This window comes from Artibeus jamaicensis, unplaced genomic scaffold (assembly GCF_021234435.1).
Source record: "Artibeus jamaicensis isolate MK-2021 breed Jamaican fruit bat unplaced genomic scaffold, CSHL_Jam_final contig_525, whole genome shotgun sequence".
Lineage (NCBI taxonomy): Eukaryota > Metazoa > Chordata > Mammalia > Chiroptera > Phyllostomidae > Artibeus > Artibeus jamaicensis.
Genome location: NW_026521874.1, coordinates 10,547,555 through 10,562,160, shown reverse-complemented (window position 1 = coordinate 10,562,160; position 14,606 = coordinate 10,547,555). Strand labels below are relative to the sequence as shown.

The 14,606-nt window shown below is 51.8% G+C and overlaps 1 protein-coding gene and 1 long non-coding RNA gene across 3 annotated transcripts in view; one reads left to right on the top strand and one right to left on the bottom strand.

Moving 5' to 3' along the window:
• The window catches only part of BICDL1 (BICD family like cargo adaptor 1), a 77,633-nt gene that overhangs the window by 1,461 nt on the left and 61,566 nt on the right, over positions 1 to 14,606 (bottom strand). The window contains exons 5-9 of one of the 2 annotated variants that reach the window (XM_037156122.2): positions 11,663 to 11,842; positions 10,827 to 11,045; positions 9,680 to 9,823; positions 5,155 to 5,285; positions 2,464 to 2,584 (exon numbers count right to left, since the gene is read on the bottom strand). In XM_037156122.2, the coding sequence (XP_037012017.1) occupies positions 2,464 to 2,584; positions 5,155 to 5,285; positions 9,680 to 9,823; positions 10,827 to 11,045; positions 11,663 to 11,842 (795 nt within the window). The remainder of the gene's footprint in view (positions 1 to 2,463; positions 2,585 to 5,154; positions 5,286 to 9,679; positions 9,824 to 10,826; positions 11,046 to 11,662; positions 11,843 to 14,606) is intronic. The other variant, XM_037156125.2, reaches the window with a different exon arrangement.
• On the top strand, positions 2,578 to 12,127 carry LOC128628070 (uncharacterized). Its single transcript, XR_008392410.1, has 3 exons — positions 2,578 to 4,346; positions 9,798 to 9,863; positions 10,064 to 12,127. It is a non-coding gene; the product is annotated as an uncharacterized LOC128628070 (long non-coding RNA).

Genomic DNA, 14,606 nt, shown 5'->3' with positions numbered 1-14,606 from the left:
AACCAAGAAAGTTGGTTGACCACAACCAAGAAAGCGGCGAGTATAGATGCCAGGACGCACGGGAGCCTCATGACACGTCGGCTCAGGACTGGGGCTGGCCTCTCCTCAACAGTGTTGCCCTCGGCTGACCGACCCCGCAGAGGGTTTGTCCCTCTGGGCGCAGACAGGCTGCAGCTGGTCCCTTCCTGTCTGTCTCTCCACTCTGCCCGCCAGCTCCATACCAGTGCTCAGCCTCGATAATCATTACTGGCCTGAGCTGCCGACACCCAGGTACCACCAGCAGCTACACGTGACAAGGACAACCACACGCATCAGCCCCCTGCTTTCGAGATTCCCATCTGTGGCAGAGACCTGGGCATCACCACTCAGGGCTTGTCTTGCTTTAACTTAGGCCTGTTTCCTTAGCCTCCTCACTGGGGTAGCACCTTTCCTTCCAATCTGTTCAGGTTGCCTGGACAAAGCCCCCCTCACTGACTCCGCCTTATGGGACAGCAGCTTTGACTCCACAGAGGAGCTTCTGGACAGAGCAGCCGCACTCTAGTTGCTAGATTTCGGTTCTGTGCAAGACTCCATTTGACACAGAAATTCTGCCAGTAACACTGAAGACTATTGGTTAAGCCTGTCTAGTTCACATCAGCAGGGAACGTGACAAGCAGCTGCCTGATTCCTTCACCCTTGAACTCTGCAGGCTCTGGAATGTCCTGGTGAAAAGGCAGTGAGCCACAGGCTAAACCCTGGAGTGAGTCAGCTGCTCCTGAGGGCAGGAAGTGGGGCTGGCCGGCCCCCTCCCAGAACAGCTTGCCCAGCACCTCCCACCCCCTCACCACTGGGTGTCGAGTGAGTGTCCGCGGGTTGCAGTGTGAGACAGACTCTTGGCCACATCACCAGGCAGCAGTGGGTGTGGACTTCTCGTTTCCTCCTTCCCCTTCCTCTCTTCCTATGCCCATCTTCCTTCATGCTCATCGTCCTGACTTCATCCCTCCTTACAGAAAGAGGGCACAGCCTCCCTACTTGCAGCATCCCAGTGTCGAGCCCTCAGCACAGTGCCCTGCACTTAGGACGTGCTTAATGAAGTCTGCGCTGTTAAGTGCAACATTCAGTGCACTGTTAGAGCGTCCTTCAGAAAGAAACCCTTTCAGAGCTGCCAGTGTTTATTCTGGCCCATTGCAAACTGTGTTTTCTTATACTTTAAAACTTCTCACGTTGATCCTATGGCATATATCACTTTAGAACAGCATACAGGCACACCCAGGAGCTGGTCCTAATTCCACGCCTGCTGTTACGTCTGCGGCCAAAGCAACCCATTTATGAGGCGGTGGCACCAAGAACCAGGGGTCGGTCGGCTAGTCAGTGCTGGGCCACGTGCTGCCATGTTCACTGGACATGATGGTGATGGGAGGAGGGAGGCCGGGACTGGATGGCAGGGCACACTGCACAGACATGATGCCAGACTCCAGCACACACGACACGGTGGGCCACGAGGGGGTGGCAGGGATGGGACTTCGATGGCAGCAGGGAGGAGTGTGGGCGGGATGAGGGCCCAATCTCACCTCAAAGGCAGGAGGGGTGTACAACTAAAGCTGTTGATACAGGAACTGAGAAAGGCCACTAGATCAGAAACCAAAGGAGCCAGATAGTAAAAAGCCCTGAGGAAGCAAACTGTAGCCAGGAGAGAAGAGAAAAGAACAGGACGGTAAGCCAGGGCGAGGCTGGCCTAGAAGCCAGGGACCAGTTCTGGGGGTGGAGGTGGGGGGTGGGGCAAAGCTCAGAAGGACCCCTGGAGGGGAACAGTCACCCATAACCTGCCCCCCACAGCGGGGCTTGCCTGATAAAGCTGCAGGTGGCTTTTCATCAGCCTGGTTAGGATTTCTTGGGGAGCAACATAAATGGTTACACCCATACCCTGAAATTGCACCACCCTAACCTCAGGAACAAACAGCAAGTACAGCTGTGGTCCAGCAGAGAGCCGTGCTAGACCCGAGGGGCTGCCTGGGCTCTGAAAAGAGTGGTCCTGCAGGGACACTCGGACCCTTCCTCCCCAGGCCCACGCTAGACAGCGTGTTGCGGAAAAAGGAAGCTAGCCTTTGAGAGAGGGAAGGACAGCAGCTGCCGGCAACTTGAGGGTTGCTGAACTACATCCCCCTGTGAGTTGTCATTCAGCCTTATAGGGCTTCCTGGGCCCTCCAAGTTAACGGCTGTTTCTGTCAAATTTAAACAAAGCCGTGATGATTAGCTGAAGGAGGCCCCTGACCCAAGCAGCACAACCTGGGGTTCACTGCTCTGACAGTATCCTCAGGCATCCTTCGGGACCTGGGGGAGCAACGGCTCTGAATTTCAGCAGCGAGTGAAGACTGGGGCTGCTGCTCCCCCACGCACACCGGACCCTCCAGGAGAACTACCTCCTTCTTACACTCTGCCTGTGTTCACAGACTCCTCCTGGAGCCTCGTCTTCCCTTCCCTTACCTGCCAAGCCTCAAGCTGCTGTGAGAGGTTCAGTTTCTGCTGAATGGCATCCAGCAGCTGGCTGTTCAGAGACATCATGTCCATCTTGCATTTGGCGAGTTCCAGCTCCACAGCATTTTTCCTGAAAACAGACACGCCAGAGTGACCATGGATACCTTGTGCCAGAGCAGCGGTTCTTACCTAGGACACCTGGGGTCCACAAGATGAGGAAAGACGCTCTGACCTTAAACTCACAACAAACAGTAACTATGATGTAACTTGTAGAAAGCTGGAAAGTTTGTAGCATATTTTCACAGACTTTTTTTGCATCTTCCCTAAGTGACCTAGGTTATATGTCTGCCCATCTCACAGATGAAGTGGTTAAGGGCATGATACTTAAATCAGGACCAGAACCCGAAGGAGATCAAAGGCCTCACAGCATTAGGGAGCTGCTGATCCTTGCCCCCCCAAAGCTAATCCCTGTGGGAGGTGGGGACCTTGTCCTCCTGGTCCCCTCCTTTTCACTAGCAATACCCCTCTTAAGGGATCTAAGCGATACTCCTGTATGCAAAGGTGGTCACAAAATGGAGATCACCACCTCTTAGCTAATTATTGTAGCCAACAAGGGGCTAAGGGGCTTGTGCTAAATTACTTACAATGTATTTGGGCCTAGGGGATGAAAGCGCGCCAAAAAGTAAGGTCTGAAATACTTGCTCTGCTAAAGAAAAACGGCCTGTGTGTACTCAAAGGTCACAGACGAAAGGGCATAATCTCCGGGTGATGACCATTGGTGGGTAATTGCTCCCATCCACTTGCACGCACTCTGTATTTTTACATTTTGACATGTTTCACACATTACTTTGTAAAACTTCCCCAACACTGCTACATCACAGTTCAGTGAAAAAGAATATTGATTTTTGGGGTGGAGGGTGGGGGGATGGGAACAAGAATAGAAAGTGCAGGGAACTGCGCCGCCTCCCCAGAGGTGGCAGTGGTTGCCTCTCTGCCAAAACGAGTGTTTAGTCCTCGTCTTCGTCAACTGTCACTTTTTGCATTCGACATGACAAAAACTAGTAAAAGTGTCCTTGCTGCACAGGGCCAGCGACCAATATGCACCGCCCAAGGACAGCTAGAGGACCCGCGTGCAGCGACAGCCCAGCTGCAGCCTGAGAAAACTACTCCAACAAGTACCAAGCGAAGTGCGGCCCGAGGCGGGGCAGTTGGGGAAAAGCCAGTTCAGGCCACCACAGTGACCAGCAGGTCCTCACTGGCCCCTGGTCCACTGTGCAATTAGTCACCTCCCCGACTCCCCCACCGCTCCAGAACAGCGCCCCGCCACTCCTTTCTGGAGATGCTACTCAGGACGGCCCGGCCCACACAGCTGGGCCGCACCGCACTGCGGCTGCAGGGACTGGAACTGAGCCTGTCCAATGAGCGCGGAGGCTAGGACGCGGCAGGCCGCCACGTCACGCCCGCTGCCATTGGCCAGTGGCAAACCGGAAATCTTCCTGAGCCGGTTGCCATGGACGCCCAGCCAGCCAGAGCGAACCGCCCCACTGCAGCCTCCGGAACTCCCAGCAGGCGGCGCCGCGAGCAACCCGAAGACCCAGGGATGTGCTGACTAACGAACGCTGGGCCAGCGTTCGTTAGTCAGCACATCCCGCTGCTCAGGCCCAGCGGAGGGGCGGCAGCTGCTCCGGAGTGGGGGGCGCGGAGGGGGCCTTCTTCCAGAAAGTGCCGGAAGCAGGGCCTCACTAGGAGATGGAGCGGAGTATAACCCACTTTTGGGACACAGCAAGTCAATCAAATATTCGGGCTTTGGAGCCTGAGTCTAATCAATTATAAAGACATTTATGGGACAACTGGGGAAATCCGGACCCTTGCACTAGATGACGTAGGAAATTGTAAGTTTTTTCAGGTGTGGTAAGTGCGTTGTGGTTCAGTATTTTACAAAAAGTGTCGTTTTCTGGTAGAGACCCACGCTGAAGTGATTACAGACTGGCGGACCGGATGTCTCCTGATCTTCCTTAGCGCCGACCAGTGGGGAGGTGGAGAAAGTGGGTGAGGACAGAGATGTGAAGCACTAGCTGATTAGTGTTGGGACGGAGAGATGGGTAAGCAGCCCCCCCCCTTTCGTGTATGCTTGAAAATGTCCATAATAAAAGAATAAAAGCCCCTAAAGTAAGGAAGGTGAGGTAGACTGGAAGGTTCTCTGAGATGCAGGTGGGGGAAAAAACAAGCCATGGAGAGCATCACCCACTGCTGCTTTTAAAAGCCCATGATGCCCTGGCTGGCGTGGCTCAGAGGCCTGGGTGCCGGCCAGCGAACTGAAAGGTCTCCAGTTTGATTCCCCGTCAGGGCACATGCCTGGGTTGTGGGCCAGGACCCCAGCTGGGGGCATGAGAGGCAACCAATGGCTGTTTCTCTCCCTCCCTCCTTTCCCTCTAGAAGTAAACAAGTAACATCTTTTCAAAAAAGCCCACGACAACTGCATTCCATATACACCTGCGTGTGCACAGGGAAAGGCCCGCAAAAACGAACACCCCTCACCAGCAGTGTCCGTCTGGAGAGAACGGGACTGGGGGAGGGTGGGGAGCAGGGGAGCGCTCGGTGGCACCTTCATAGTCTTCTGTGTGAGTTAACTTTTAAAACTGACCATACACTCATGGTACTTGTAATTAAAGTAGAACGAAACCAGCCATGCTCACTCACTTCGCAATAGCTTCATCCCGGTCCCTGATGGCCTTCTGAAGCTGCTCCTTCGGTTCCTTGTCCTCAGACGTCACTCTGAGTCGGTCTCTCTCCTCCTTCAGTGCAGTCATCTCCACACTCAGCAGAGTTACCTGCAGGGAGGCCAGAGGGATGAACTTGATGGCACCACTGCGGCTGCTCTGGGCTATTTCCCTCTGGGGGGAGGAAGGAGCAGGGGGCCCAGGCAGGTTAGAGCCTGTGGGACTCGAAGGCTAGTAGCTGCCCTCTGCCCTGAGGGAGGCCCGTCTCTCCTGGAGAAAGGATGCCGCACACTAGGCTGGAGCTCGGTGGCCCTGGACTGCTAGCCATGGGGCTGGACCCTCTTCGTACACAGCCTGTCACAGCGCCTCTTCCGTTTCAAGGAAATCCCAGGGAAGTGATGAGTGAAGACTACACATGCATCAGGGCTCTGGGGTAGAAACGCAAGTTTTGTTTCCAGTAAGGAGCGCTGTCACACACAGGGCCCCGGATGGTTAAAGCCAGGTTAGCCTGGGTTAAGCAGGTTAAAGCCTGGGACCCGGTTATCACCTTCATCCCATTCTCCAGGTCAAAGCCATGTGTAAGTCAGACACCTAACTGATGTTACCACCTTTCACTTCACACCTGTCACCTTCTCTGTGCTCCCTGCCTCAGACACTGTGTCCTGTGGGGGTGAGGCTCCCCTGGAGACCACGGCTCACCCCCACTCACTGTGTGGTAACCCTGTGACCTTGGGCTCTGTATAATGCTTAATCCCAAAATGTCTGTGCAGAGTGGATGGTCGTGATTTTTTGGCTAGTCATCACCCTGAATCCTCCCTATTCTGGGGGTATTCCTGGTTGCATGCGTCTTAGTGGGAGACAGGACATGCCCTCCCCCCACTAAGGAAGTCCAAAGGGGGGAAAGCCTGTTCCCAAGGCACATAGGTAAGAACCCTAGACTCGCCTGTCACAGCCGCCTACCTGGGACCGCAGCCTGTGACGGGGCAGCAAAGCCACAGGCCTTTGGGAAATTAGCACACCGACAGCAGCCTGCTGCCCTCCTTCCCATGGGTCCTTCCTGTTTGGAAGTTCAGTTCGCCAACCGCCCTGTTATCCTGTAAGCTGTCAGACTCAATACCCACACATTCTGCTGCTCAAATTAAGCCGAGTGATTTCTGTCGTCTGCAACCAGAAACCCTGACTGGCAGAGCTGTCGGTGAGCATTCGCTGAACGACTGGAAGACTGGGCGCCTCTCCTGCTTGGAGCTGATCGGATCGGACTGGAGTCAAGACGCCGGGCCCTGGCCTCTCGTCGAATATTACATATGCTGCTGACATTTTTCCAAGGGAGGATCCGTGCCTGAGGTCTGTCTCTCCAACTTGGGGAGAGACATCACCTTTCGGTTTACTCCTTTGCTCTTCTAGTCCCAGGCCTCGTCATCCTCAGACAGAATAAAACCAAGCAAAAACCCCAGGACTGAGGCTGAAGATCAAGTGTCCCCGTAGACACTTCCTACTCCCCAGACTGGGACGGCGAAGTTGCCAGCTCCTGGGGAAGCCCTCACTGGGCAATCAGAGGACACCCAATGAGAAGGGAGAGAGGACAATCTGTTGTCACTATGGGCAATGCATTTTGTACTCAAAGGTGCCTGGGAGGGAACATCAGAACCTGGGGAACTAGTGCTTGGTGCCTGGTGCTCTGGGCTTTTGAGGTGGGGATGGCTGTGATGGGCAGGGCGAGCGGCTTCGCAGAACAGGCAGGGGCCTCTGCAGAGGCCGCGGCACGCACCACGGCTGACCCAGAGTCAGACATGGCAGCAGGTGAGACGCCTAGCCCACCCTATCTGTCGGCAGGTTCTGCAGCTTGGCAGCCCAGAACCCAAGACCCAGAAAGCACCTGGCAGAGGCAGCCAGGCCTCTGCAGAACAAACAAGCCCTGACGTGACCTGGGCCGGCGTGGGCCAGCCAGGTGTTCTGTCAGCCGAGTGACAGATAAAAATACATGTTAGGCAGGAAATGCCAACATGCTCCAGATAAAATTCAACAAGAACTCTGCTTTGACCTGGAAAACCTGGCTGGTCGAGACAGAGCCAACCAGCTTTCTAAACATGACAAGGGACTCACCTCTCTGAGTTACACATACTTTTCATAAAAAGCGGGGATGAAAGTAGCTATTCCCCACGAACCAGCTGTTGGGAGGCTTGAATAAGATGAGTGACACCCGGAACCCAGCGCACACGGCTGTGGGCTCCAGCCCTTCCTCGCCCACCACAGGGACCTGCTTGCCGCCGGCAGTTATGAGGATACAGTGACAAGTTACAGCTACTCCTGAATCCACTTTTCCCAAATAAGGTGGGTGTCCTTGTGATTGAATGCCATCAGAGAAAAGACCCCAGAGTTTTCTGTCTAGGGCTTTATTTGCCCTTTGGTTTCACAATTACCCGAGGACCCACTGCAGGCAAGGCTCTGTGCCAGATGCTTCGGAAGAAGATGAAGACACATCAGATTCGGGTCGGTCTGCGTCAGGGTCTAAGGTCTGACTGGGAAGGTGAAATGTGGACCAGGACCAGGGTAGCTCCAGGGGGAAGGGAATCAGAGTTTCAAGGAGGACGTGAAACCTTCTCAGGAACTTGAAAGATGGGGAAGGCTGAGAGGCGTGCGTGGCAGGAGAGTCCTCAGGGTGGAAAAAGCCAGAGAAGATACCCCGATGTGGGAAGGGGAACTGCGTGCCCTACGTTCAGTTCTGCTGAAGCAAAGGAGGTAGAGTGAAAACAGGAAGGAAGGCAGATGCTGGGGTGCAGCCAGACAGTGGGGGCCACGTGGGCTGGAGGCTTCCAGTTACTTGATGATGGTACGTCAACCCAGAACCTGTCAGGGGTGTCTCATTTTCAAGTCCAGCTTCAGGAAGACAATTCCAAAGCCTGTGGAGGGTGACTGGGCTGGAGGAAGTGATGGACAGAGCCAGGGATCTCAGACCTGGAGGTGTGAAGGAGCTGCTAGGAGCAGTTGCTAGGAGGATGGAGGGGAGAGAACACACTGAGCCTTTGTAGAGGAGGGCCACCAAAATTTCATCAGTGAGACCTCGACTGCTCCCAGCCCACGCTCCTCGTGTTTCCACACCCCTTCTGAAGTAATTGGCGTGCACTCTGGTCAAGCCTGAGAGAGCCAAAGGACCACACTGGGACTGTGTTTTTCAGTGCACCTCCTACAACCTGGCTTCCTGGCCTGGGACTTGGCTAAGCCACCTCACAGACAAAGCAACCTACACCTTCTTATGCTTCTGAAGAAATAATGCCCTCTAGTGCTTCCAGTTTCATAGTTCCAAGAGACAACAAAACAAAACACCAGCTGATATTAGACAGCTGATAAGTAGAAGCACTCCACAGAAATTTAAATAGCCACTAAAATAAACTTCTCTTAATCTGAAGAACTTTCAGATCTACATTCTCTTGCACTTTATTCTTCCGGTTTCAAAAATCTGTCCCCGAGTCTGAACCACTTCCTGGCCAAATGACCACCGGAGGGCCAGGTCTGAGGCATGAGAATATCTCTGGGCTGTCTAGACCACTCCCCAAGCTTGCCACAGCTTTCAACAGCTTCTCTCTGCCCTTGTTATCTGGTCACCACCGTGAGTGCAGCAATGGCTGTGGGTGGGACTCCCTGCGTCTGCCAGGAGAATGCTACCAGGAAGACTAATGAGCACAACGCCCCCCAAAAGACAGGAGTTTATTTCTGCACGATCCGTTAAGTAACATGGACTGAAGTGAAAGCCAGGCTTTAACTCCACTTCTTACAAGTCTTGTGGAGCAGAGAGGGAAGACCAGCTTCGGACAAGAACGAGAGGGGGCAGGGTTTAAACACACTGCCTGTTTGATGTCCACAAGCAGGACAGAACCTCTACATGTGACCCTGGTCACAAGGAAGAGCCTGCCTTTTTCTCCTGGGGCACGTTTTAGAAACAGCTATCTGGGTGGGGCTGGCTCCTAAGCTCTTCAACACTTCTCAGCTCAGGACACAGATGTCCTTTCTCCAGCGTTCTCTCTAAGATGAAATCACGATCAAACAGGGAAGCGGCAGCAAGAGCAGCGGCAGCGCTGCTAAAGCTGAGAAGCGGCTGGCGGCGGTGGCAGTCTTTACACAGAGAGGAGGCCTGCAAAGATCAAGCCTTGATGTGCGAACTTCCCTGCTCAAGCACTGCTGGGACAACACCCCTGAGTGCCCTGGAGCTGTGGCACGGTCAACCGTCAGACTCCACCAGGTTACTCGGCTCTCTTGAAGGCAGCGTGTTGCTGGAGGAAATGGGGAGGCAGCTATTCTTATCCCAGACAATTACTTTGGGCTAAACCAGGGGATTGGCTTCTTCTCTTAAATACCCAGCTCCATACAACCTTAGGTCACTGTCCCCTGAGGATCTGTCAGAGGAAACCTGCTTCTCAAACAGATGTGGGTGAGTGGAACTCACCAGCGTCCCCAGAGCCCGGGGAGACATGCACGTCCCCTACACTGGGCTGAGGACGGGTGCTCACCTGACTGTGGAGTCGCTGCAGCTCTTCTAGGCTTTGCCTCAATTTACCCCTCTCTCCCTCCATGAGTTCCCTTAGGGCTCTCGAATCCTCACTGGTCTGCCTTATCTGTTCTTCTAAGGAGTCATCGTCAATTCTCCGGGAGCTCTGACAGCAAAAGAGAGCGAGCCAGACAACCAGGGAGATGGTGAGAATGGAGGGGACCAGGGAGATGGTTAGTGGGAGAGGTGGAGAGAGAGCAGGGTTGGTGAGGGTGGAGGGGGGGCAAGACAGCAGGAGATGGGATGGAGAGCAGGAAGGAGAGAAAGAAAGGGTTAGAGGAGAAAAATCTCTTGCTCAATCTGCAAACAGCAGCTACACATTTGCTTTTTGTTTTGTTTGTTTCAGGCTTCAGGAAAGGGAAACTGCGGCATGAACAGAACAGCTCCCTTTCCCCACAATGACCCGCCTCCCTACTGCAACACGCGGCACAGCGACAGGGCCTGTTCAGATAAGGACAGCTACCCTTTCATCTTCCTTCACCAAGCACAGGTAGGAAAAGACACAACTCTTCTGTAGGAGGGTGAAACCTGAGAACAGCAGCAGGAATGTGAATGGACAGTAGGGCTGGCAGAGAGCTGCCGTGAAGCCAGAAGCAATGCCAGTCTGCCAGGAGCCCCTGGGAACGTCTCTCTGCTCCACCAGAGGAGCCACATCTGGAACTCTAAAAGGCCCTTCTTGTTCATCTTCTCAACTCTCCGTGCTCACATTTTTTAAGCAGAAGCTTCAGGACTTTTTAAGTGTGCCTGTTCATAGCTTAACCCCACCACTAGGTCCAACGGGCTGCAGAAAAGTAAACCTGCGGTTTTTGCTTGGATCCAAAGTTCTGTATTTAATGCTTCCGAGGAAAGCCCTTGAACTTGAGACCACCATGGCCTGTACAAACTACATGGAGAAAGGACTCGATTTGTGTCCTGGTGTCTGCAGGGAGATGCCTCCTGTTCCCTGGCACTCAGCCCCTCAATGCTCTCAAATGACATGGGCACAGAAGAAATTCTTGCAGGTTTTATAAAGGTTCCAGTTCCAGGGCCAGCCTCACTCTCTGTGCTCGGTTTTAAACTCCCACTAGCCGGGTCCTGGGGGTAAGGAGCTTCTCAGCCTGGCCTCTTACCGTGGGCTCCATGCCATCCACGATGCTCTGGATCAGCCTCTTGAGCTCGCTGAGGGCGGTGCGCAAGCTGCCGGCCGGCACGTCCTTGGCAGACGAGGTTTCCGAAGACTCGTCCATTGAGGAGTCCGTGGAGACGGCCGAGTCAGCACTGTCGTTGCCTCGAAGGTGTGAGCAGAGGTAGCGAACCTGGCAGTAGGCTTCCCAGAGCTGCAGTCTCAGCTGCCCACAAAGAATTATTCTCAATTATGGGCTCTGGAAAATACTGCCACCTGGTCATCCATTCCCCAGGATGTGAACCCGAGTGTCTAACTAAGTAAGATACTGTTTTAGGAGAAAGGTTTTTTTTTTTTTAAATCACCTGTTTCAAGAAATACTAATAGTTATATGGGCCTGGGACACCTACACAGACGCCCAGTTCTTATTTTCCCTGCTCTCCAGTCCCCTACCATTTTGCAAACAAAGCACCTCTTTATATAGTCACCTACTTTGGTGGGAGTCAGTGAATGATTAGCAGAATGAGTTGTTATGAGTAGTATGAAAAAAAGCCAAGTGGATGGATCATGAATGATCTAGAACCTTGCAAGTGTAAGAGATATGAGGCTAATGACTAATTAACAAGCATTTCCTGAGGGGCACTAGGGTGAGAATGAGCCAGAAACATGCTCCGCTCAGGGCCCGCCTCATGTCGGCTCTAGCCTGCGGGCCTAGGGGTGTGCACAGGCTAATGCTGAAGCAGTAGGCGCTGGGCAACAGGTGGGCTGTTGGGCTCCTGAGGTCCAGGGCCTGCCCCCATCCCGCGGCAGCCTCGCATGCCAGAGTGACAGAGATGTCAGCACCTGCTCTCTCTCCTGCTCCAGCTCCTCGGCCTCCATGCTCTGCTCGATCTCGGACAGGAGGGACGTGCTGGTGGCGGCAGAGCTCTGCAGGCTCCTCTCCTCGGTGAGCTCGTCCACCTTCCCCTGCAGCTGGCGGCAGGAGAGGCGCACCTCCTGGAGCTCCAGCTGGCTCTGATGCAGCTTTCAAGGAGACAGCAAATGGCAGTAAGGCTTCTCAAAACCAAAACGAACGAAGAATGCTACCCAGAAGCTGATCGTGTGTCCAGATCCAACCACCAATTTACAGGAAAATACAGCGGGAGAAACACGCTCGACTACAGGAGGGGGGCACAGTCTGTGGAACTCAGATTCAGGAAATTCTACATGACAAACAGCTCCATTACTTCGACAGATACACATCCAGGGAAAAAGGAAAGATAAAGGGGGAACCTACAGATTAAAGGAGGTTTAAGACACCCCAACCAACTGCAATGTGTAGGCCTATTTTCTTTTTTTTACACTATTTTATTTATTTTTTGTTACCTAGGAGTGATGTTTTGGGTGGACAGCTTAGTGGTTAAACAGTCTTATACTTTACATAGCATTCCACTCACTATTTCCAGTTCCCCAAATGGCATCATACACAGTTATTACAATATTATTGACTGTATTTTTATGTTTTACTTACTTCCCCATGACTGGTTTGCAAGTACCAATTTGAAAAAATTATTTTTTATTGATTATGCTATTACAGTTGCCCCATTTCCCCCCTTTGTCCCGCTCCACCCAGCACCTTCCCCTCAGGCCGTCACCACATCACTGGTCCGTGTCCGTGAGTAACGAGTGTAAGTTCTCTGGCTACTCCGTTTTCGATGCTGTACTGTATATCCCCGTGGCTGTTCTGGAACTACCTGTTTGTACCTGTTTGTACTTCTTAATCCCCTCCCTCTTCACCCCTTCCCTGACACCCCCTCCCACCTGGCAAACTTCAAAATGCTCTCCATATCCGTGGTTCTGTCCTTGTTTGCTTAGTTTGTTCTCTGGATTCAATAGTACAGAGATATGTATTTATTACCGTTTTATTGTTCATAGTTTTGACCCTGTTCTCTTTCTTAAATCAGTCCCTTTCACATTTCATATAATAATGGTTTGGTGATGATGAACTCCTTTAGTTTTCTCTTGTCTGGGAAGCTTTTTATCTGTCCTTTGATTCTGAATGATATCTTCGCTGGGTAGAGCAATCTTGGCTGTAGATCCCTGCTTTTCATGACTTTGAATATTTCTTGCCAATCCCTTTTAGCCTGACAATTTTTTTCTTTTAAATATATTTTAATGATTGTATGCTATTACAGTTGTCACATTTCCCCTCTTTAGTTCCCTTTGCCTTGCACCACCCCTCCTCCCACCTGCACCCCCCACCTTAGTTCATGTCCATGGGTCATACATAGAAGTTCTTTGGCTTCTCCATTTCCCATACTATTCTTAACCTCCCCCTGTCTATTTAATACCTACCATTTATGCTACTTATTCCCTGTCCCTTGCCCCCCATTCTCCCCACTCCCTCTCCCCACTGATAACCCTCCACATGATCTCCATTTCTGTGATTCTGTTTCTGTTCTAGTTGTTTGCTTAGTTTGTTTTTGTTTTTTTTAGGTTCAGTTGCTGATAGTTGTGAGTTTGTTGTCATTTTACTGTTCGTATTTTTGATCATCTTCTTTTTCTTAGATAAGTCCCTTAACTTTTCATATATAAGGGTTTGGTGACCATGAACTCCTTTAACTTGACCTTATCTGGGAAGCACTTTATCTGCCCTTCCATTCTAAATGAAAGCTTTGCTGGGAAGAGTCATCTTGGATGTAGGTTCTTACCTTTCATGACTTGGAATACTTCCTTCCAGTCTCTTCTTGCCTATAAGGTTTCTTTTGAGAAATCAGCTGACAGTTTGATGGGAACTCCTTTGTGGGAAACTATCTCCTCTTCTTTTGCTGCTTTTAAGATTCTCTCCTTCTCTTTAACCTTGGGTAACGTAATTATGATGTGTCTTGGTGTGTGTTTCCTTGAGGACAACTTTTTTGGAACTCTGAGCTTCCTGGACTTCCTGAAAATCTATTTCCTTTGCCAGATTGGGGAAGTTCTCCTTCGTTACATTTTCAAATAAGTTTTCAATTTCTTGCTCTTCCTCTTCTCCTTCTGGTACTCTTATGATTTTGATGTTGGAACATTTAAAGCTGTCTCGAACGTTCCCAAGCCTCCCCTCGTTTTTTAAAATTTTTGTTTCTTTATTCTGTTCTGGCTGAATGTTTATGTCTTCCTTCTGCTCTAAACCATTGATTTGAATCCTGGTTTCCTTCTTATCCCTGTTGGTTCCCTGTGCATTTTCATTTCACTTTTCACAGCCTTCATACTTTCCTCTATTTTGCGACCATACTCGGCCATTTCTGTGAGTATCCTGATTACCAGTGTTCCGAACTCTGCATCTGATAGGTTGTCTATCTCTTCATCACTTAGTTGTATTTTTTTCTGGAGCTTTGATCTGTGTTTTCATTTGGGCCATATTTTTTTTTGTCTTGGCACAGCTGTTATGTGTTAAGGGGGTGGAGCCTTAGATATTTGCCAGGGTGGGGCAACTCACATCACTGCGTTGTGGCGCTGGTTGTGGAAGAAGGGTCCGACAGGGAAGAGTGACGCTTGCTCAGCTCTTAGCTGGCTTTCAGGTACTTCCCCAGCTACCCACAAATGAATTGGGCCTTTCTGGTGCTGAGTCCCAGGTGGGTGGGCTTGTGTACCTTCTAGGACCCTGTGGTTCCCTCCAATGGTCTCTCCTGTGAGGCTGGGAGTTTCTCCCGCTGCTGCCTCAACCCCCACAGGTGTTTTCAATCAGAGGTTTGAGGCTTTATTTCCCCGAGTTGAAGCCTGGGATTCGGGGTCTGTGTCGCTCCCCAGTTGTTCCTTCCAGTTTCTCTGA